At 42.8% G+C, this 25,183-nt stretch overlaps 1 protein-coding gene across 1 annotated transcript in view; it reads right to left on the bottom strand.

Annotated features, from left to right (window-relative positions):
• The window catches only part of ERP44 (endoplasmic reticulum protein 44), a 132,379-nt gene that overhangs the window by 39,592 nt on the left and 67,604 nt on the right, over positions 1-25,183 (bottom strand). The window contains exons 4-7 of the mRNA XM_077491802.1: positions 20,780-20,895; positions 6,536-6,720; positions 238-353; positions 59-116 (exon numbers count right to left, since the gene is read on the bottom strand). Of these exons, the coding sequence (XP_077347928.1) occupies positions 59-116; positions 238-353; positions 6,536-6,720; positions 20,780-20,895 (475 nt within the window). The remainder of the gene's footprint in view (positions 1-58; positions 117-237; positions 354-6,535; positions 6,721-20,779; positions 20,896-25,183) is intronic.

Genomic DNA, 25,183 nt, shown 5'->3' with positions numbered 1-25,183 from the left:
AGACCGGTGAAGATTATTGTCCAGAATAAAAAACAAAACAAAAAAAACACACACTTACCCCATTTGGCCTATAAATTACATTATCTCCACTAAATCGCTCAGGTTTGGAAATTTCCCTAAAAAAAATAAAAATAAAAAAAAGTTTTATAGGACTAGCTACAGAATTAAAGTGACATTGCAAACATGTTAGAAATAGATTACTCATTCTTTGCAGTCAGCTAACCAAACAATGCTTACCCAAATGCAGAAAGGAAGACACAGTCATCATGTAAAATGTTTGCAACTTTTGCAAATGTTCGATAGTTGTCAGACTCTCTTGATTCAAAAAATCCAATGATTGTTCTTTTACTGCGCTACAAAGGGAAAATAAGAAAAAAATGTGTTAGTGAATAGCCATTTCTTGAATGCGTTTGGTCTGTTTTTTATTTATTTATTTTTAACATCAAAAACAAAAACTAGGAGGATCAACCTAACCCAGTCAGAACATAACCCTTCAACACAGACAGTGCTGACAGGGGAATCCCTCCTGCGCCAGTCTGCCATGATGATCGCTAGCGGCTATAGCTTGGGTACATTCAGTCTGCCAATTAACGGTTTGAATCTCACCCGGTCCCTGCTGAACCAGCAGAGATTCAAACCATGTATGGCTGGCCTTTGTGTACAATAATAAGGCATAATGTGTTTTAACAGCACAAAAAAGTAACTAGTAATGTTTTTATAAATTTTTACATGCTTGATCACAGCGTGAAAATTGTAAAAAAAAATAAAAATAAAAAAAAACTGACTGGGAGAGCACTGTCCTTCCTAACAGCAAAACCTACATAACTACAAGTTATACGGAAACTGGGCGGCACTTTTGGGATCTGGCACTGTAAGACACACCTGCGCCAATGACTGCTTGAGCCAATGGGTCATAAACAGAATGGCCATTACAAACAAAAGTGAAAAATTCAGTCTTGCCCCATTCACACCTCAGCGTTTTGTAGCTTGAAGCCTGAAGCTACAAAACGCTAGAGGGGAAAAAAATCTATTCTCAATGGAGATGGTTCAAATCTCCACTTCATGTTGCCTGAAGCTCAAACAAGTTCCAGGACCCTTTTTTGTCGCTCGAATTGAGCAGATTTGGGTGTTTTTCTTTTAACATTGGTGATCTTTTGCCCTGCACAAAATCGTGGTAAAAAACGCTGCAAAAACGCAGTAAATTCGCACGATTTTCTGCTTGAAAATGCTACGCTCAGGTGTGAATGCAGCCTAATTGAGCACGTCGTGTATGTTTGGGTTTGTGAAAAAAAATGTATTCTATTTGGAAAACAAAAACACACACACACACACACAGGTGATGCTTTTCATTGAACTGTGATTAAAAAACTGCCATGCAGCTTTTTTGAGCTTCTTGTGTACATAAAACTATCACATGATGTACCCTACTTGAGGAAGCTATATACAGTTGTGCTCATAAATTTATATACCTTGGCAGAATTTATGGATTTCCTGGCCATTTTTCAGAGAATATGAATAACAAAAACTTTTCACTCATGGTTAGTGTTTGGCTGAAGCCATTTATTATCAATCAACTATGTTTACTCTTTTTAAATAATGGAAACATAAATTACCCAAAATGACCCTTATCAAAAGTTTACATACCCCAGTTCTTAATACCGTGTATTTCCCCCTTTAACATCAATGACAGCTTGAAGTCTTTTGTGGCATTTGTGGATGAGGCTCTATCTTCTCAGAAGGTAAAGCTGCCCATTCCTCTTGGCAAAAAGCCTCCCAAAATTCTTGGGCTGTCTTGCATGAACTGCACGTTTGAAATCTGTCGCTCAATGATATTGAGGTCAGGAGACCGAGATGGCCATTTCAGAACCTTCACTTTATTCTGCTGTAGCCAATGACATTGTCATGTTGGCATGTCAAAGTATGTCCCATGCGCAACTTCCTGGCTGATGAATGCAAAATGTTCCTCCAGTATTTTTTGATAACATTACTTCATCTTGCCATCAATTTGGTCCCGAACTGAGGCAAATTTTCCCATAGGGTTTAATGTAAATCTGGTTAACCCATTCTGAACTTTGTTTTTGAACCACAAAAATATGAAAGTACAGTACGAAGACAGAAAACAGTAAGCTTGCTTGAGATGACTTCTGCAACGCAGGAAGGCCGTTGCTGTTTGGAGGGAGAGTCCCCCTCCATAAGGACATTGGGGAGATTTCAGGGGTTTCCTCGCTTCTTTGTCTCTTAGCCGCAGGCTCAGTTTTGCTGAAAAATCTGTCCAATGCCACTTGTCTTTTCCTGCGCTGCATAACCCTCTGGAAATTAGAGACCATGCTATCCATCAGATTTAACACTCGTTAGTTACAGTCATGTTGGGGTGGTGCTTCTTAAAATAAATAAATCATGGCACTCATTCCATTTTTCCAGAATGGATTTTATGGCATCACTGCTAACCTCCCTGTCTTCCTCAGTGGATTGCTCCTCAAAAAGTGCCTGCTGCTGCCCGCTGTGGAGTTCAGAAAGTTCTTCTGTGGTCAGCTCCTCCTTATGTTCCTCAACAAGCTCCTCTATGTCTGCATCACCAAGGTCCAGACCCATACTCTTGCCCATGGACACAATCTCCTCCACTACCTCTGCATCAGACCCTTCAAAGTCACGGTCAGTGACGCATTCTGGCCACAGTTTCCTCCGGGCTGAGTTTAAGGTTCAGTAAGTGACCTCATCCCAGGCTGTCAATGAGGTTAATGCAATGGAGAACATTGAAATGTTTCTTCCAGAATTCCATGTTTGGGGGGGGGGGGGGGGACGTGACCTTTATGAAGTTGTACTCAGCATCCATATCATCCACCAAGGTGGGAGGGAGTGTCGGGGCAGTGTCCATCAGAAGAAGGTACCTTTCAGGCAGTTGGTTGTCTGAAAGATCTTTTTTTTTTCCAGTGGGTGCAAACACCTCGTGCAGCCATTCCATGAACAATTGCCTTGTGACCCAAGCTTTTGTATTGTTTCACATTCTGTTCCCTGCACGAGGGGTCTAGGAATGGTACACCAGTAGTGGCTTAATCTTCAGATCTGTGCTTGCGTTCGCACACAGCAAAAAGGGTCAATCTGTCCTTCATGGGCTTGTGTCCCGCCAGTACCTTTTACTCCTGCGTGATATAGGCTCTGTTCAGCATCTTTTCCATAAGAGCCCCGTTTCATCACAGTTGAACACTTGCTGAGTGATGTATCCTCCCGATTTCATGAATTCCGCAAATTCTTTATTGTAGGCTTCTGCACCAGCCTTGTTAGAACTGGAAGCCTCACCATGTCTTATCACATTGTGGATGCCACTTCTCTTGTGGAATTTTTCAAAACCACCCTCTACTGGCTTTAAATTCTTCACTTGCACTTGTAGAGGAGTTTGTTTTGCAGTAAATCACTTGCAATTTTCTGCCTTTTTGTCAATCAAATCATAGCTTCACCAACACTCTCATCTGCTACCAGTTTCTCATTCAAATACACTAAAGTTTTTCCACCTCTTCCACCCCTGTCCTCTGCTTGGTTAACCTAGTTTGCCTTTTGCCACATCAGCTTCTTTGATGGCAGCTTTGTTCTTCAAAATAGTCGAGATTCTCGACATCACCATCTTGTATTCCGAGGCCAGATCAGTCACATGAATACCACAGTCATGCTTTTCTATAATTTTCTTCTTCAGCTTAATGGTTATTTTCTTCACAACTTTATTCTTAGAATTCCCACTCTGCTCATTCTTGTCATCTTTATGAGGCTGGGCTCACACCTATGCGAGTTGGATGCGGGGGTTTCTCCGCATCCAATTCGCATAGCAGGAGAATATGCCCGGCTCTCTATGGAGCCGGTTAACATGTCTCCGGGGTGGCTGCGGAGCACACTGCACAGAAACGCTTTGCACATTTGTCTCTGTTTCAGGGCCGAATTCAGGCAAAGATTCTGCCCCGATTCCTCCCCGAAACAGAAAACAGGGAGGGACAACCTAGCTGTGCGATTCCGCGGCCGGTTTAGGTGTGAACCGAGCCTTACCACTCTGCACTTTACTACCATGCTTGCTCTATACATTCTTGTCACCTGCATTTCCACGCAGCACATTCTTGTCACCTTAGTTACTGCTCTGCACTTTACCATGCTTGCTCTTAAATTTTCTTTGGAGGCATACTGGATTGTCCGGTACAGTATAGTAAGTGCTAAAAAAAAAAAAAGCACACAAACTATAAAAGCAAGTGTGCACAGGGATGTGTACAGTATATGCTAAAAAGTAGGGCTCGACCGATATCGTTTATGGTGCCGATACAATGGTGATATTTTGGCAACCTCAGAGCGATATTCTGTACATTTAACATTTTTTACACTTTTGTTTCAGTGTTATTGCCATCACAAGGAATGTAAACATCCTTTGCGATATAAATTAGGCAGGGACAGGTACTCTTTATGGAGGGATCGGGGGTTTATAAGACCCAAAACCCCTCCTCTGTACTTGAAAGTATTCAAAATGTCAAGATCGGCAATATTGGTCTAATTTGCAACCGATAACGATTTTAGAAAATGCTGATATCGGCCTGCAATAATCGGCTGATCTCTACTAAAAAGCACACCAAAAAGCTTCAAAATACTGCAGGTGTCCGTAGACTTACAGTACTCTTCTGTGACTGCGATCCACCTACAAGTGCAACCACGTGCCAGAACAGGAAAAATGGCCACGACTCGTGTTCGTGAACCAAAGCGGAGTTCGAAGCATTTTTATGAACTTTTATGTTCGTAAACCAAGTTGTTTGTGAAGAGAAGCGCTCATGAACCGAGGGATCACTGGATCTAGAGCACTACTTGGGTTTATAGTACCAATACAATACCATTACCATTAAAAGGAGATCTTTCCATGATCTGTATGCCTTACTTTTTTTTTTTCTCCTCTAATGGAGCGTGTCTTTTAGGTTTAGGTTTGTGAAAAATAGAATAAAAATTTTGGGAAAAAAAAACAAAAAAAAAAAAAAACAAAGCTTTTCATTGAACTGTGATTAAGAACCTGCCATACAGCTTTTTTGGGTTTCTTGTGTACATAAAACTATCAAATGATATGCCTTACTATATGTTGATTGCACATGCAAACAACTTCTTTGATTAGCCATGGTGAGGTCTGTTCTGTGTGGAACCCATCCCATTAAATGTGCCGCAGCTCAGTTTCAGGGTCTTGGCAATCTTCTTCTAGCCTATGCCATCTTTATGTATGGCAATTATTTTTTTTCAGATCCTCAGAGTTCTTTGCCAATGGGTGCCATGTTTAACTCCAGGGACCAGAGAGCACGATAACACCAAAATTAACACACCTGCACCCCATTCACACCTGAGACCTTGTAACACTAATGAGTCACATGACATCGGGGAGGGAAAATGGCTAATTGGGCCAGATTTGGACATTTTCACTTAAGTGTGTACTCACTTTTGTTGCCAGCGGTTTAGACATTACCTGTTGAGTTATTTTGAGGGGACAGCAAATTTACACCATTATACAAGTTGTACACTCACTACTTTACATTGTAGCAAAGTGTAATTTCTTCAATGCTGTCACATAAAAAGATAAAATATTTTCAAAAATGCGAGGGGTGTACTCACTTTTGTGAGATACTGTATGTATCCATACATTGAGGCTTTAGTCGCACTGTAGTAATTCACCTTATTGCAATATAAATTGGTGCGATTCAGAATGAATGGCACCCAGCGAACCTTGTCAATGCACTGGCAGACTCCCACAAGGCATGACAACCCACAGTACGCTGCCACAGACTGCAATGCTGAAAATTCTGCATGCTCCTTTTTGGTGCATTAGTCAGCTAAGGCAGGACAGTTTGAAACCAGCCTTGGTCTTTTCACAAATGTGGCGTAAATTGGAAATTGAGTGTGAAAATGGCCAAAACTTTATTCCATAAGTTGTGATCTTAGACTTGAATTACAGTACGTGGTGATTTTCTGTAGCCAATTTATTCACTCAACAGTTGGGACAAATGGCTATCTTTTTTGTAAACTACAAAAGGAGCATGTAGTACCAACTACAGTACTTGCGGCACTGGGAGCCATTTGTTAAAGGATAAATCACAACTCTTAGTGACTGACCAGTTGTGATTTTAGTAGGCAAATTGAGCTACTTAAAAAAAAAAAAAAAAAAAAAAAACAAACAGGCTGTCAACAATTTTAAGAGGAGGTCATTATGGACCATTACTTATTAAGCTATACAAGAATACTCAGTAAAGAGGGAGAGGGCTTATTTTTTTGATAGATACAAATCTGCAAAAGCATTAATGCAGTCAATTGGCCGTGAAAGCTTTCCCAATAAGTACGACGTGAAGAATCTATCAAAATTAGCAATGTCTAAGGTTTTGTACATAATAGCCATCTGTTTTTGTCAAGCAAATGAAACCTGAGTTACCAGCAGATAATGGCCATATTTGCCACTTCTATAATGAGAAATTTTCTGCAGTTGACAAAATATTGTAAATTAGGTTTCCTCTCAAAAATTCCATGACAGCATACTCACATCAATTGTTTTTAACTCCTCTAAACTTTCAACTGTTCGTATTGGATCACTGTTTTGTTGCCGGATATAGTCTGCAATTGCTGTCACAGAACGCTGACCTCTATACTCTCTCTTCATCATCATTCCATTTCTGAATAGCTTTAATGTGGGGTACTTGCTTATTCTATATCTTTGTGCAATATCAGCTAAACAAAGAGGAGGAAAATTCAATTAGGAAAAACAGGAGACATTTTGTAATAAGGCGGCATATATCTAGGCACATGAATTTTGCAATTTAGAAATTTACACAAACATTTAGCTTGAGCAACAATGAGCATCAAGAGCATTAAGATGATCAGTGAGTGTGATACACTATTACTGTGCCTGTAGAAGGGGATAGCCAGGAGATATTTATTGGTCACTGTCTGGGGACCAAAGAAGAAGAAGAGGCATGGAGTGCAAGTCTAGAAGCCTCCCTCAGAAAAAGAGCTGGCACGTGCACAGCAGTGCCCAACGCAAAAACTCAAGCTTTTCTTACAATTTTCAGATATAAAGTCAAACCTCCCAATGTTGCTTCTGGGGGACTTTAACAGCTGACTAAACCCTATATTAGACAAACACCCCACTCCGGGGGTACATGTTCCCCACAGGGTGACACCCTTGGCAAGACTATTACAAGAAGTGGGCTGGCTAGATCTATGGAGACACCTAAACCCTGCAGTGAAACAGTTCTGCTATTCGAAGGCACATGGATCCCTTTCTAACATAGATTTAGCAGTGGGAAACTCGGCTATGCTCCCCTTGGTTTCAGACATTTCTTACAAACCCTGATGCGTGGCCGACCATTATTATATGGTGATGTGCCTTATTGTGGCTCACTGTCCACGCTCCCCAAGGGCCCCTTGGAAATGTAATGCCTTTTGGCTTATTTAGGATTTTTTATTGCCCAGAATCCAGAATCCACCCTTAATGAGTGGGAGGCATTTAAGGCTTTCCATAGGGGCATGATTAGTGCCGAGATTAGTAAGGTAAAAAAACATTCTGAGGCGCGAGAGGCAAATTAGAATTACAAGCGGACTCCTAGCTAGAATTTCTAATTCAGAGCAGAGGTCCCCGGTCATTGGAACAATAAAGAATGTTGGTGGGTGGCTTGTTCACTCTCCTGATCTGATACTAAAGACGCTGGCAGAGTTTTACGAGACACTATATTGATCAGCCTCGGAGTATGAATCTGAGGAATTGATTAGCTACCTTGCAGAGATCACATTTCCGATTCTCAATACATCTGTCAGGAAAGGGTCCATCATTTGGCATGCAGTGCTGAGGTCCACCAGCAGGTGTCTCCTGGCAGTTTGTAACGGTCAGGAGAGACTTTCCCTGCTGGCGTTATGTCATCATTGGGCCGCAGTACTGGCATCCACCAGCGAATGGATCAGACAACACTTCCTACACTCAGGTGTTACTTGTGGACAATTACTGCAGTCTTATAAATACCCGGCAAGCCCACACATGCTTGCCTTGGTATTTCTCTCCCTGAGCCCTGACCTTGAGCCTGCCATCCTGACCTTGAGCCTGCATCTGACACGACCTGATCTATTCCGATCCCATCCTGGACCTGTCCCTCCTGTTTGCCTTGGATCCCTGCTCTGTAGCCCATCCATCCATCCACTCCCTGTCCTGTGGGTTTCCCCATCCTTACCCATCTGCTGACACCCCTGTGTATGACCTCGGCCTGGCTTTTGTTATGATTCCAGTATTTCCCATTATTTGTATATATCATTGTCGTTTGTGGGTTTGGGTTGGTTGTGCACTGTTCTATTCACTTTTTTTTATTTTTTTTTAACAAAAGTGAACTTTATTCAAGGTCAATGTATATGGTCAGCTTATGGTATACAGTCATTCAATGCTAAATATGTACATACATCAACAGAGTACAAATCATCACTTAATGGTCAAGAAACGTGCTTGGGAACCGGACAGCATACAGACATATTTGCACAACTTATAAGGAGAGGAGAGGGGGGAAAAAAAAGGGGGCGGGGAAGGAGTACCAATAGGGGAGAGGGAAACTGTGTAGGGTCCGAGAGGGAAAGGAGCACTAGGGGGGAAAGGAGCAGGAGCACAGCGGGGGGGGGGGGGGGGGGGGGGGGGGGGGAAGGAGCACTAGGGGGGAAAGGAGCAGGAGCACAGCGGGGGGGGGGGAGAAGGAGCACAGGGGGGGGGGGGGAGAGAGAGAAGGAGCAACGGGGGGGGGAGAGAAGGAGCAACGGGGGGGGGAGAGAATGAGCACAGGGGGGAGAGAATGAGCACAGGGGGGAGAGAATGAGCACAGGGGGGAGCACTGGGGGAGGGAAAGGAGCACGGGGGGGGGGGCAGGAGAGGGGGAAAGATGGGACAGGGGCAGCATTAAACACCAGATTCACATTTCTGTTATATTCACTTACTTGTCACCTATGTAAACACCATCTGGTTTCCCATGTGCAGTCCACACAGTCTGGTCTACCAATTCCCTGACAGCATCTCAAAATAATTAACTCGACCCCCCTTTTATATTGGAGGAACTGCAGGCAGTGGTTGCAGCCTTTCCTAATTGTAAGGCTCCAGGGGAAGATGGTATCCCCATGGAGATTTACAAGCATTACTCAGATACTTCTATCCAGATTTCTAGGGGGTTTTTAACACAGCAAGGGAGCAAAATGGCCTACCGTCCTCTATGTCTAAGGCCCATTTCGTGTTAAAACCAGGTAAAGACCCTGTAGATCTGGCCTCAAAAGGCCAATAACACTATTGCAATCAGACATAAAAATACTGTCTAAAGTGTTGGCTCTTGGGCTAAACAATGTCATTACGTCAGTTATACATCCGGACCAGGCGGGATTTATGCCCAACAAATCCACAGCGATAAACCTTAGAAGACTTTCTTAATATGCAGTCCCAAGCTGATAATGTGGGTCATAGAGCCCTGTCATTGGATGCTATGAAAGCCATCGAAACAAACAGTGAGTCTGACTTCCGAAAGGGAGTGGCAGACAAATACACCTTAAGAGCCCAAACCACGTCCAGAGCGTGAAGGGGCACCTCCTTAGGGTGTTTTGGCTTAGGACACAGAGATGGTAACACAATGTCCTCATTGATCTGAAAAGCCGAGACCACTTTCGTCAGAAAAGACGGTTGTGGGGTTGTGGACTTTTACAGGGGCAAAATGATCTCTCTCGAGTCCACACCTCTCTTAATAAAAAAAAAAGAGGACTCGCTTTGGAAACTGCAGCTTGGCATTGCATTATTGATCTTATGATCTAGCAAAGTCCCAAATCCTTCTCCACTATGGATACAACCCCCCCCCCCCCCCCCCCCCTCCGAGTTCTACTGATGCTGGGTAGCTAGATATTTTTTTTTATAGTGTCAGGGCAATCGCCGCATATTACTTAAAGGTGTAACCCCCTGATCACCTGGCAGGGTCTGAGTCACCCCAGGCAGCGTCAGATTAGTGCCAGTAGCGCCAACACCCACACGCGATACTTCTTCCTTACTGGTATAATGTCTGAACGGATCCATATCTGATCAGAACTATATTAGCGTCCCCAGCAGTATAGGGTTCCTAAAATCGGACAGTTAGCGGGATCAGCCCAGATACCTGCTAGCACCTGCGCCCAGCCCACCCAAGTGCAGTGTCGATCGATCACTGTCACTTAAACACAATACACATAACTGCAGCATTTACAGAGTCAGACCTGATCTCTGCGAACAGAACAGTTTTTTGGTAGCCTTTAAATCAGTTGCTGACAGTCAGGTACTTTTTTCCAGTGAGTCTCACTATTGTACCAGTAAATTTAGAGACTAAAATGTTAAATCGAAGGTACAGTAGTGAAGAGGCCTACACGTTTGAGGGTGACAAATAGTAAAGAGGAAGTCACTCACCTGTCAGATTCATGCTCAGAATACTAATCAGTAGACAGCAGCGGCACCCTGACAGATAGGTGGTCCCTGCCAAGGTCAGGCATACCTGACCCGGTTGTTCTGCCGTCGTTGAGGTGCAAGAACCACAGGGCTCTTGTATGGAGCAGAGAGCCAGTACATCCTGGTTGTACTGCATTATCAAGTGGTGACCTGGCGAGTCCCATAAGTGCAGTTCAAGCTGGTGAGTGCCCTTACTGCTGCATTTGCCAATACTAATTGGGAGCCTACCACTTCTGCAGCACCCGTACTTCCCCCATCCACTGGCCAACCCGGAATTCAGGTGGAAACAGTCGCTTTCACAAAAACAAAAATAAAAAAGCCAAAAATAGGTGTGGATGCGTCTTCCCTCTATTCTCTCTCCTATGTTCACTCTCTATTGTCTGCTATATTGTTCTCTCTTTTGTTACTCTATTTTAGAACTGTAATGCTTTATTTTTACTGTTTTATTGTATTTGCTTTACAGGTATGCCAAGTCTTACTGCTATACTGTTAGCCATCATTTGCTTAGCCGGTACGCCATTCAGCTGCAGCACGGGTTTATTTATTCTGAAAGCAACAGAGTTTGCTCCCACGATACATAAAGCTGTGACTCCAGCGCTGTAGGAGGTGATTTCACCACCAAAAAAAAAAGAGCATATATACACACACACACACACACACACACACACAATAGCACGGTGGCAGGGGTGAAGGAGCGATTTGCTCCCAACATTAAGGGCGGATTGCCCCCATGTTTCCCCATATATTTTTTAGGCACATATTGCGTTAAATGTTTTATTTTGACTATGTTTTATTGTATTTGCTTTGCAGGTATAGCAAGTCTTACTGTTATACTGTAATGTTACTTTGTTTTATTGTTATCCATCAGTTGCTTAGCAGGTACACCATTCAGCTGCAGCACAGATTTATTTATGTTGACAGCAACAGTGTTTTGCTCCCATGATACGTAAATCAGCGACTCCAGCGCTTGTAGGAGATGATTTCACCACCGCAGTTTAAAAAAAAAAACAAAAAAAAAATAAAAAAATTTAAAAAATGGTGCATGTATGCCCATCATTAGAAGTGGTGGATGAAGGCCGGTATTCTAATGGTGGGCATATCCACTGATCAATCTTTTTTTCGTTCAGCTCACAGGCTGCATGACAAAAAAACATTACAATATATGCCCAATAAGGACCAGCAACGTATGGTATGTTGCTGGACTTCGAGTGGTTAAACCAGAATGATCAGCTTGCTATTCTTTCTAGCCAGTGGTTGGCTTTCATGTAAAAGCAATCCTAGCGGCTAATTAGCCTCTAGACTGCTTTTACAAGCAGCGGGAGAAAACGTCCCCCTCCCACTCACCGTCTTCCATGTTTTTTTTTTTTTTCAGGCTCTCCTGTCCCAACAGGGAACCTGAGAATGCAGCCGGTAGTTCAGTCAGCTGACCATAGAGCTGATCAGAGACCAGAACGGCTCGAATCATCTCTATGGCCTAAGACATCGGAAGCTACGAGCATTTCATGACTTAAAAATGTATATAGTTTGTATGCACGTTTGTGCGCATTTTGAAAACATGTCGTGTTTGGCATCCATGTACTCCCCATAAGATCATCTTTATTTCATCAAATATTTGGGCAATATAGTGAGTTTTAGTGCATTAAAATAAAAGCTCACCGACCACCTCTGGAGCGGAGGTTTCGTCGAGCTGACCCAGCGCGGAGCTCTGGCCTGCACATGCTCAATGGCCGGACTGGGGAGACTACAAGGATAAGCCTGTCACCCAGCCGGCAGTTGATAGCAGATCCCCGGATCAATCATCTTGCGCAAAAATCAAGTTACTGCAGAAAAAAAGCGACGGACCTATGGGCCTGTCTGGGTTCCTAGGTCCTTCCTCACTAGGCAAAATAAAACTGATGACTGCATGGCAGGCTGGAGGGATGTTTCCCAAGAGACCGCCCCCTGGGTGGAACTGGAAAGTTCTGAGTGTTACATAACAAGTAATGCCTAGTATTCTCCTAAAGGTGGGCATAACAACCCAATGGCTAAGAGAGGAGCTGTGTCGGTCGGTGAATATAAGAGAAATACATATTTTTGTTTCATCATTTTCTAATAAATGAGATCTGCAAAATACTCACCATTCCTCTTAGCAAATACCTTGGGGTGTCTACTTTCCAAAATGGGGCCATGGGGGGGTTTGCACTATATGAACAGTTCAGGGCCTCCGTAACTGATAGGTAGTGAGGAGTAAAATCACAATTTTATACCTTTAGTAAGCCTGAAGGCGGTGCTTGGTTTTTGGGGCCCTGTATGTGGCTAGGCTCCCAAAAAGTCTCACACGTGGCATCTCCGTACTCAGAAGTAGCAGAATGTATTTTGGGGTGTAATTCCACGTTTGAACAAAATATAATTTACCGTCAACTTTGTGCAAAAAAAACACAAATTTCATTTTCCCACAACTTGTTTTAAAATATAAAATATCCCATGGGCCTCTCATCAAATAGCTTGGGGTGTCTACTTTCCAAAACGAGGTCATGGGAGGGGGGGGGGGGGGGGTCGTGCTATATTGGCATTTTATGGCCTTCAAAACTAAGTAGTTAGGAGTGAAATCAAAAATTTACACCTTCAAAATCCTGAAGGCGGCGATTGGTTTTCGTGTTCCTGTATGCGGCTAGGCTCATTTAGTGAAAACTTTGTAACCATGCCATTTTAACAATATAATTTACTGTCAACTTTGTGAAAAAAAAAAAAGAAGTGTAATTTTCCCAAAACTTGTGGGGGAAGGGGCTGGGGTTGAACTGTCCTGGGATTTTATGCACAACATTTAGAAGCTTACGTCACACATCACCAGCTCTTCGAACCACTTGAGGACAAGCCCTTTCTGACACTTTGTTTACATGAAAATATATATATTTTTTTGCAATGAAATTTACTTTGAACCCCCAAATTATATATATATATATATATATATATATATATATATATACATACATACATACATACATACACACACATATACACACACACATACATACACACACACATACATACACACACACATACATACACACACACATACATACACACACACATACATACACACACACATACATACACACACACATACATACACACACACATACATACACACACACACATACATACACACACACATACATACACACACACATACATACACACACACATACATACACACACACATACATACACACACACATACATACACACACACATACATACACACACACTTATATTTATATATATATATATTTTTTTTTTTTTAAAGCTAAAGGCCCTGCAGATTAAAAACCGAGTGTTGCAAGATTTTTTTTTTTTCACACTAAAAACACCACTATATTGCCCAAATGTTTCATGGAATAATAAAAAAAAAAAAAAAAAGATCTTATGCCGAGTACATGGATACCAAACACCACATGCTTTAAAAATGCTCATAAACGTGCAGTGGCGACAAACTACATATGTTATTAAAAGCCTTTACAGGTTATTTTAGATTTACAGAGGAGGTCTACTGCCCTCAATCTGACCTTCGCTGGGATACCTCACATGCATGGTGCAATTGCCGTTTACATATGACAACAGGCTGATGCTTGTGTTTGCCTTTGCACGAGAGCACGAGGGACAGGGTGCTTTTATTTTTTTTAATTAAATATATAATATTTTTATTATCTCAGGGAATGTAAATCTCCCCTATGGTAGCAATAGGCAGTGACAGGTACTTTTTTTTGGAAAAATTGTGGTCTATTAGACCTTAGAGCTCTCATCTGCCCTCAAAGCATCGGACCACACCAAGATCAGTGTGATAAAATGCTATGCCAGTTTCCCAATAGCGCTGTTTATATCCGGCGAAACATAAGTCATGAAATGCTCGTAGCTTCCGATTTCTTAGAGATGTTTCGAGCCGTTCTGGTCTCTGATCAGCTCTATGGTCAGCTGGCTGAACCACCAGCTGCATTCTCAGGTTCCCTGTTGGGACAGGAGAGCCAGATAAAACCATGGAAGACTGGGGGAGGGGGGGGGGGGGGGGTAACGTTCCCTCCCACTGCTTATAAAAGCAGTCTAGAGGCCAATTAGCTGCTAGTATTTCTTTTATATGAAAGCCAACCACTGGCTGAAAGGAAGAATACCAAGATGATACCTAAACCTGCAGGCATCATTCTAGTATAACCACTCAAAGTTCAGCAACATAAGTATGTTGCTGGTCATACATTGTAATGTTCTTTTTTCATACAGCCTGTGGGCTGAAAGAAAAAAAACAGAGATCATTGAGTACTGCCCTTCATCCACCAACTTCTAATGATGGGCATACATTTTTTTTTTAAACTGTGGTTGTGAAATCACTTCCAACATCACTTCCAATGTTGTTGCTGTCAAGATAAATAAATCTGTTCTGCAGCTGAATGGAGTACCTGCTAAGCAAATGATGGTCAACGATGAAACAAACATTACAGTACAACATACCATACCTGCAAAGAAAATACGATAAAACATAGTAAAAATAAAACAGACAGAGAACGCTAGCTATAGAATAGTGAGCGAACAGTAGAGCGTACAGTAGAGAGCGAACATAAGAACAATAGAGAGAAGAAAAATACAACCACAACTATTTTGGGATTTTAGATTTTTTTTTCACTTTTATAAAAAAAAAAAAAAAAACACACAACTGTAAACTGAACGTTGCAGATTAGGGTCTCTAAAAATGTGATGGCCATCACATCTTTCAAGAGCCCGAAACCCTGTGTTAGTGTGCCGCTGTACCCTATGCCAATACTCAACTAATGTGTGGTAGCGTTTGAAGCATTCACCAATGCAGAGACCAGGTTGGTCAGGACAAGAGGGACAATAAGTGTGTCACGCCTAAATCCACGTTTACTGCAGACATGACAACTTCTTTGAGGTGTTTTGGGTAGGGGTACCAGGGAGGACAAAGAAAATGCCTCTCATGCAGCCTGGCTCACTGCATTTGCGTTGGGAAGTTGGGCAAGAGAACCATCTGGAAACAGAGGGGCTCCGATGATCACTTCCTGGAATTTAAGGAAGGACCCAGTCCATCCTGAAGATTTGTATAGCACAAAAGTGTTCCGCAAAGCCAATTGAAACAGACACTTTTGTACCAGCATCTGGCCTTACGGGCAATTAGGCATGGTGCCAACAACTGGTCGTTGAGGTCCACTCCTCCCATGTTAAGGTTGTATTCGTGGACAGAGGGGTTTCCCCAAAACACCATTCGCTGTAGGAATTTGGACTGCTGTGTCTGCATGAAGAGGACAAAACAAAAGCATTCTGTGAATCCCTCCACTTCACTGCTAACAAATTATTACACTTCAAGCAGGCCCTCTCCCTCTGTATAAAGTTGGGATTGGGGGAAGCCCCGGCGATTAGATTGCACGGTGCCATATGCGCCAATTCCATAAAATTATATGTATAGCCTGTGGCCCTGTCACGGAGCTTATACATCTTGACCCCGTATCTGGCACGCTTGCTGGGAAGATACTGTTTGATAGACAAGTGGCCAGAAAGGTTAATCGGGGACTCATCAACACAGACAACTTGATCTGCAGTAAACAAGGCTGAAAAACATTGGTTCAAGTGGTTTATGAGGGGCCGGATTTTGTAGAGCTGGTCAAATCCAGGGTCACCCTGAGGACAACAGAGTTCATAGTCATCGAAGTGCATGAACCGCTGGTCATGGAGGCAGAGAACAAGGGCATATGATGAATTGGGTCAGTGGACCAATATGGCCGCAACTCACGCTTTTTAGTTATGCCCATGATTGGGCATAGGCCCAGCAAGGTCTTAAATTTGGAAACCGTAACTGGTTTCCAATCTCTGGCAAGGGTCAGCTGGTGATTAGCAGCGATGAATTGATCTATTGTGGACAAAGCAATTTGTATGCTGGTCTATAGAGATCTTCAGTGAAAAACATTGAATAAAAGTGACATAAAATCACCCGTTTCCACCTGAATTCCAGGTTGGCCAGTGAATGGGGGAAGTACGGGTGCTGCACAAGTGGTAGGCTCCCAATGAGGATTGCCGAATGCAGCAAGAAGGGCACTATGGGCTCGACGGGCCTGTGTTTGTCTTCTTCTTGGTGGCAGCGGGACACTACTCATGCTTGCCACCTCGCCAGCTTGAACTGCAGTTATGGGACTCGCCACATCACCAAGTTTTACTGCAGTGCTGGATGTACGACCAGGATATGCTAGGCCGCTGGTGCTTGTCAGTTCACCAAAAGGATGAGTTGCGCTAGTACTGGCTCTCTGCTCCATACGAGGGACCTGCAGTTCTCGCACCTCAACGTCAGCAGCAGAACGGGGTCTGGTACGCCTGACCTTGGCAGGAACTACAACTTCGCCGTCAGAGCCATCTGTCAGGGTGCTACTGCTGTCTACCGGTTCGTATTCTGAGCCTGAATCTGGCAGATGAGTGACTTCCTCTTCACTATCTGTCATGCTCAGAAGTGTGTAGGCCTCTTCACTACTGTACCTTAAATTTGACATTTTAGTCTATAAATTTACTGGTACAGTAGTGAGACTCGCAGGTAAAAAAAAAAAAAAAGCTCCCGACTGTTAGCGACTGATTTAAACGCTACCAAAAAAAAAAAAGTATCACTCGCAGGGATCAGGCCTGACTCTGCAAATGCTGCAGTTATGCGTTTAGTGTTTTGTAAGCGACAATGATCGATTGATACTGCACTTGGGTGGGGTGGGCTAAAAAATGCAGGTGCTAGCAGGTATCTGGGCCGATACCTGCTAGCACCTGCATTTTTGGGAACCCTAAACTGCTGGGGACGCTAGCATAGATCTGATATCGATCAGACACTATACTACCAAAGGGAGGTGTATGGTGCGTGCGAGGGTGGGGCGACGCAGACACCGACACTAAAACCTAACTTTGATCAGGAGTTTAAACCTTTATTGGGCAAATATGGTGGGTGCCCTGACGCTATAAAAAAAAAAAAATCTAGCTAAACTGCGTCACCCATGACACTTATACAGTGATCACAGGTGACGGGGTGATCAAGGGGATTAAACCTTTATTAGGGGGGGGTCCCTAGACCTGAGACTAATACTAAATTGCCCTAATGCCGATTTGTGTCACTAATGACACCAGTACAGCGACGTGCGACGTATAGCTATGACGCTTCGTGCAGCTGGACCACAAAATATACTGTGGCGGCTGGTCTAGAATTAGTTAAACCTATTGCCCATGGGAATATACTTTGCAGTGAGTTAACAGTCTTTTTGAAGAATTTCTGTTCTGTGTTTATTGATGCCAATATTCCCTCCCAGTCCAAGTCCAGGAGAGCAGCCCTCATCCTTGGAAAAATTTGCTTTCTTAAAGTTAAGTGTTTTCACATTTCTAGTATGCATTTTTTGCTTACAGCTAACATCAAATGAAATCATGTTATGGTTAATGCTACACAGATGTTCCTTTATATGAACATTAGTAATAAGCTCTGCATAGTTTAAGATTACCCAATCCAACAGAGCATCATTTCTAGTTGAGGCCTCAAACTGGACCATAAAATTGTCCTGTAATAGGTTTATACATTTTGCTCTTTAACAGATCCAGCAGTGCCACTACTTCAGTCAATTTCTGGGTAGTTAAAATCCCCCATTATTATCACCATCCCAGCCCTTTACATCTGTGCAAAGAGCGGAGTCTCCACCTTCTCATTAACATTGGGTGGTCTATAACAAACTCCAATAATTATCTTTGAACTACACATGTATATGCAGTTCCACCCATAATGCTTCAGTCACATCACACTCTCCATCAATTAGGTCCTCATTCACACTCGCTTCTCAGAGACAGACCCAGCCACCTTTCCTTTTTACCCTGTCTCTCCAAAAGGGTGCATAGCCAGGAATATTAATAGCTCAGTCATGTGAGGAATGAAGCCAAGTTTCAGCAATACCGATTACATCATAGCCCTTGTGCAACAGAGCTTCCAACTCGCCTATTTTGCTTGGCAGATTTCTGGCATTTGTGAACACTTTTATACATTATTACATTTTGCTCTGGTGCTCTTCTCTTTAAGATGGTCTACAGTTTAACAGTTTAGAGTTACAGGAGATCTACTGCTAGAATTCTTGCTCTCACTCAGATACTTGTGGTAATACTTCACGTGTAGTAAGAACACCATTTACATGTGTGTGCGACCTACGTATGCATTCATCACGTAGCGATATCAATACAACATGACAGGCCCACTTTATGGAGAGATCTGGGGTCTCTCCTCTACCTCTTAAAAGCAAAAGATCAGGAGGAAAAAAAAAAGGACTCCGTTTACAACTGAAAGGGATGTTGCTCCGGTCTTCCTAGGGCATAGAGATGAGCAGAGGCCATCTTTCATTCGCTCATCACTGTGCCTAGTCACCGCCAGCGCCAAATGGGTTCCCAGGCTCACAGATCAGGAAGGCAAGCCCAGGAACTTCCAGGCACCTCCCGCCGCTTCTAAAATTTACTTTTATCCAAAAGTCCAGCGTCTGAGGAAAAAGAAAATACTGGGGTTGTGGCATCTAGCTGCAGCCATAAGCCCAGTATTTAATGTCAAACAAATTATGCATCTTCCCAGTTACACGATCAGCAAGTGGTTATAATAGGCCACAGCTATTTAGCATGGCCTTCACAAATCGTTAGAAGTCTAGTTACGCGATTAGGGGGGTGTCATCAAACGTGTTATCTGGGCATTTCCCTTCTCCATAAAGAAATACTTGAAACTTCAGTTCATCAGAGGGGTCTTGGAAGCTTTAGGAGCATAAAAAGGTCCAAGTACTAGGGCAACACTACTAGAAGCATCAGTTGGCGCCTCTAGCTTTAAAGTGGCGAGTAACACGGCAGAAGACCGACTCTTCAGGGACAAGTTTGTTCGGAAGGGATTGGAGCAACCCAGAATTAACCAGTTTCAGCGGTTGATGGCTAGGAAGCACTGGGCAGATCTGATACAGAATCTCTGGCGAGAGAGCTTTTGTGTCCATGGCATTCAGAGTCAAAGATCAGTGCTATTTGGTATATAAAGTCATGCATGACTGAAGTAAAAACCTTCTTGGTCAGCGCTGTAGAGGTGGCCATGTCAAATGGAGCTAGAGATGAGTCTAAAGTAGAATTTCATTAGAAAAGGTTCATTTTAAAATGTGGTACCCCCAAAAAAAAAAAAAAAATTTAAAGTCAACAGCTACAAATACTGGCGCTGCTGACTTTTAATAAATCGGACACTTACCTGTCCCAGGGTCCAACGATGCGGGGGAACGAAGCCCCCCCTCGTTCCCCGCTGCACCGTCATGCGTACTGTGAGCCCCCGGCTGTGGCTTCACAGCCGGGCACCCACTGTGCATGCACGAGCGGAGCAGTGTGCTGTGATACGCCGTACAGTCACCTGGGACACGTGACAGGTCCCAGGTGACTGTGCGACGTGAGGGGAAGTGATGTCACCAGCCCGGGCAAGGAAGAAGGCAGACTCCGAGGGACCCCCTAGCAACAGGCATTTAGGAGGTGAGTACATTTTATTTTTTCCAAATTTTTTTTATTTATTTTTTTTTTATTTTAAGCAACTTTTTATTTTCTTGGTGGCAACACCACTTTAAGAACATTTGTTCAATCTTCTAATCATGAGTGGGGTCAAAGACATTTTTTAAGAATTGCTTTCAAACAATATTTGTCAGGTCTTTAAAATGTACCAATGAGAATGTTCTTTTGAAATAAAAATAAAAATCCAAGAAACAGGTGTCATCCCCATGAGTAGGCACAAGCAACACCGAAGCAGTTAACCGAGTGTGATCCGGGAGCAACCGGGAAAAAAAAAACCGGGACTGTCTCCTCCCTGCCTAAAACCATACATGTCAACCACATGAAGCACCATAGGTACTCACACAACCCAACTGCTGGTAGCAGGTATAGGGTCAGGTGCCTAGCGGTGACCAAATCACAGCAGTCAGTGGGAATAGGCATAAGATATTCAGCTTTAAGCAGGGTGCAATTTAGGTTTTTCAGTCTTTGTGCACCTTTTTGATACGATACCGGACAATCTTGTTCACATATTAGGAGGACCCTCTTATGAGGCTCCTCCTCCCGCAAATGGTTATGATACAGTGCGGCACTTCAGTAGACTGCTTGCCAATGAACAGGCCTTTAAAGAAAGTGTGTACAACAGATCTCTTCATGTGTTTGGATTGGCAAGTGTTTTGTGTGTTGGTTACTTGAACTGTCCCAATATAAAAACAGTATTTGCATATAAAAGCACAAACAAAAAGTTATGCCAGTTTTAAATTAACAGAACAAACTTACAATGCTGATCACAATCCACTCTTGCAAAGACAACTTTACTTTTATCAGGATGTTCTTCTTTAATTATGTTGGAAGCTTCTTCAAATATAGGGTGTAGCATTTGACTGAATCTGCACCTGCCCAAAAAATAAATAAAAGGGAAATCAAAGTTAAGCCTCTTGGTTTCTAACATCAAGGTTAAATGTGGCATAGTCAACATTTAAAGAAAGAAAGAAAAAAAAAGTTCTGCTTGGACTTGTACATTAAATGTGTAAAGATGCTAGATATTATTAGGCAGTTATCTGAGAAATATGATAAATGTATAAGTTATGCTTATTTAACTCTTTCACTTGTAAACCATGCAAAAAAAAAAATGGGTCAAAACTATCAAATACTTAAAGCCCAACTAAAGTGACCGAGGGATATTCAACAAGATGGCTATTTTGCAGCCCGACTTCTACCTTCCATGTAAGGCTGTCCAGGGGCACTCTAAATGACCTGGTCAGAAACAATGTTCTGTTCCTAGTGAAAATCTATCAAACATAATATGCAGCTGCATGAGATTCTAAATAAATTGTGACAAAGTTAATTTTAACCTGAAGTTAAGGGCAGTTTTTACCACCTTCAGCAGGCATTGCAGGCGTCAAATTGTAACCTATCCAAGTGAAAAGGGCCACTCTACAACCACATTTAATTCATGCAGTTGCAGCAGAGTAGCATTTTTCACTTGGCTAGGCTACGATTTGACGCCTGTATTGCCTGCAAAACATGGCATTTACAGGATTAGTACACACAGTGAGGAGGCAACATATCGCCCCACCTGTCAAACATCTCTGAAAAGCTGTGCACAGCGGATTGCTTTTCAGAGGAGTAGCAAGGTCTGCCACACATCTAAACTTAGCCTTAAACTTGTCATTCTGTAAAAACGAAGGCATAGTTTGAATCACACGCGTGAACTAGTAAAACATAACCAAGTCTGAGAAATGAGTTTTCTGCCGCAGAATAATACATTTTTTATAAACTTGTTTCTTGGGATAGCATTTTGGCAGATCCAAATTATAGAACCGTTTGCACTTGATGTCAAAAGTCGAATTACAGTAGTACCTCAGACTACGAGTAACGCAGCTTACGAGCCACTATTTTTTTCTTAAATCCTGTGTTTGCAAGCATTGTCTTGCAAAACAAGCAGGATTACAGCCTCTTGGGGGTGCAGTATCATATTTGGCCAGAGGTGTGGGGGTGCCGGTGATACTCAGAGCCGTTCGCAGCCACTCGGTTTCCGAGCATCTTCAGCAAACCCCTGCACACACACACAGGACTGCATAAACAATAGGTCAAATGGGACAAATTATCTGAGGTTTCCACTGACTCCTATGGGGAAACTAGCTTTCATATACGAGTGCTTTGGATTACAAGCATTCTTCTGGAACAAATTATGCTCGTAATCCAAGGTACCACTGTATTATTGCAAACACCTAGCAGTATTACAACCAAACGCGTTCTGTAATGTTAAAGACATTTCTTTACATGCCCAAGTAGCGTCTTCAGTTCTAATAAGTCAAAAGTCCTGCAGGATTTATACAGGATCTCACAAAAGTGAGTACACCCCTCACATTTTTGTAAATATGTTGTTATATCTTTTTATATGACAACACTGACGAAATTACACTTTGCTACAATGTAAATTAGTGAGTGTACAGTGTAAATTTGCTGTCCCCTCAAAATAATTCCAACACACAGCCACATTAATGTCTAAACCACTGGCAACAAAGGTGAGTACACCCCTAAGTGAAAATGTGTAAATTGGGCCCAATTAGCCATTTTCCCTCCCCGGTGTCATGTGACTCGTTCATGTTACAAGGTTACAGGTGTGAACGGGGAGCATGTGTTTTAAGCTTGGTCTTATTGCTCGCATTCTTTCATACTGGTCACTGGAAGTGCAACATGGCACCTCGTGGCAAAGAACTCTGAGGATCTTAAAAAAAAATAAAAATAAAAAAAAAATAAAAATAAATTGGTTGCTTTACTTAACCACTAGGGATCCGCGCTATAGCCGAATGACGGCTACAGCGCGGACCTACTTTGCTGGGACTACGTCTATTGACGTCGTCCCGTGCACAAGCGGCCTGTGGCACGCTCTGATCAGCGAATGACAGCTGATCATGTGACACAGCGGAGCCGGTAATCGGACATTTTTCTGACAGCGCGAGGAGAAACAAAAAAAGCTGATCACTGGCGGCCGTGATCGGGACATCAGTCCCGATCACGGCCAGCTTACCAGTGCCCACCTGCCCCCTGCCAGTGCCACCCCCATCAGTGCCATCCATCAGTGCCATCCATCAGTGCCATCCATCAGTGCCATCCATCAGTGCCATCCATCAGTGCCACCCATCAGTGCCACCCATCAGTGCCACCCATCAGTGCCACCCATCAGTGCCACCCATCAGTGCCACCCATCAGTGCCACCCATCAGTGCCACCCATCAGTGCCCAAAATCTGCCTCAACAACGGTGCTGCACCCCAGTGCAATCTACAAGTGCCCATCAGTGCCCAGCAGTGCCACCCATCCGTGCCACCCAATGCCATCTTATCTGTGCCCATCTTTGCCCATTAGTGCCGCCTTAACTGTGCCGCCCATCATAGTTTCATAGTTAGTAAGGTTGAATAAAGACACCAGTCCATCCAGTTCAACCTGAGTGTCTACAATTGTCCCTATCCCTGTACATTGCACACTCACATTGGTCCCTACCCTAAATGAGCCCACAACCCAATGTCCCCATTCATATACTAGGGCCAATTTTGGACAGAAGCCAATTAACCTACCTGCATGTCTTTGGATTGTGGGAGGAAACCGGAGTACCCGGAGGAAACCCACACAGGCACAGGGAGAACATGCAAACTCCAGGCAGGTAGTGACGTGGTTGGGATTTGAACCAGCAACCTTGCTTACTGCTAGGTGAGAGTGCTAACCACTACACCACTGTGCTGCCTATAATGGTGGCCACGCAAAATATTGACACTTTGAGCCCAATTTGAACATTTTCACTTGGGGTGTACTCCCCCTCCCTGTTACCAGCGATTTAGACATTAATGGCTGTGTGTTGAGTTATTTTGAGGGGAGAGCAAATTTACACTGTTATACAAGCTGTACAGTCACTACTTTACCTTGTAGTAAAGTTTAATTTCTTCAGTGTTGTCACATGAAAAGATATAATAAAATATTTCTAAAAATGTGAGGGGTGTACTCATTTTTGTGAGATACTGTGGCCACATGGGTTAAGCTGCAATTGTAATCTAACCACCACTGAATGCGTCAAAGAAGGTGTCAACTGTCCAAAAAGGAACATCTGAAAGCTTGTGAAACCACCCCATTTAATTACATATTCCAATTGCATTTATGGTGTCATGAGGTCTGGGATAGGTGCCAATAGTGCAAATTACATGGCGAAAGATGTGAATCATCCTCAAATCAAGGAGTTAGCGATGTTAAAATCATATTTTACAAGGATCACATATTGCATTAAAGATCAGCCTTTACATCTAAAAGACTTGACGCCTAAAAAACAAGCAAAATAACTTGCTATATGCAGTACAGTGTACATACTACATACAAAGATAAGTACATTTTTTTTGGGGGGGGGGGGGGGGGGTGTTAGGACAAAAACCAACATTTATACTCACCTAGGTGGATGCAGCATCAAGCCGATGCTATATCTGTCTCAAGGTGGTTCTGCAGTGAGAACTGAGTGATTAAATGCCTCTGAATACTCAGTTCTCCCCCTCCACTCTGAGCAGAGAGCCACGACTGTTAGTCTGACTCTCTGCTCTGGCCCTCCGACCGAATGAGTGACATCAGAGGTAAAAACAAACTGCACTTCTGTGATCTACAGGAGAAGTATAGCCAAAATAGCTTTGATAGGCCTGAAGGAAGCCAACTATGTCATCAACCATGGCAAAATGATTGAGAGCCTGTCAGCTACATATAAAGCCCTTTTAAAGACAAAATCACATGTTTAGCCATATACTGTAATGCAAATGATCATCATCAGATATCAAGGAACCATAGAATTGGAATATGTATCAGAACAGCGTTTCACAAATTTCTAACCTCACATATTCTTGGATGATCAAAATCTGCCATGACACATACCATATTGGTAGGTTAAGGCAATATTTACCAGTTTTGCTATAAATTCCAAGGTATGTTCAGCGTGAGAGACTCATTGTAATGGAAAAAAAAAAAAAATGTTTGTTTAGCAGTAATAGACATCTTTAACATTACAGAACAAGTCCAGTTGAATGGGATTTACTATTGCAGACTACACCTTGACAACCTTCAAAGACTAAATGTAAATACTTCTGTGTAGAAAAGAATTCATATACTGGAAAAAGCTGGAAGCATGAATCCTAATTTACAGAGACACT

The sequence above is a fragment of the Lithobates pipiens genome, unplaced genomic scaffold (genome assembly GCF_037356315.1).
Source record: "Lithobates pipiens isolate NorthernLeopardFrog02 unplaced genomic scaffold, aLitPip1_a1.2 Scaffold_19, whole genome shotgun sequence".
In the NCBI taxonomy this organism is placed as follows: Eukaryota; Metazoa; Chordata; class Amphibia; order Anura; family Ranidae; genus Lithobates; species Lithobates pipiens.
The sequence above is the reverse complement of the archived record's forward strand: the minus strand, read 5'-3'. Positions and strand labels throughout refer to the sequence as shown.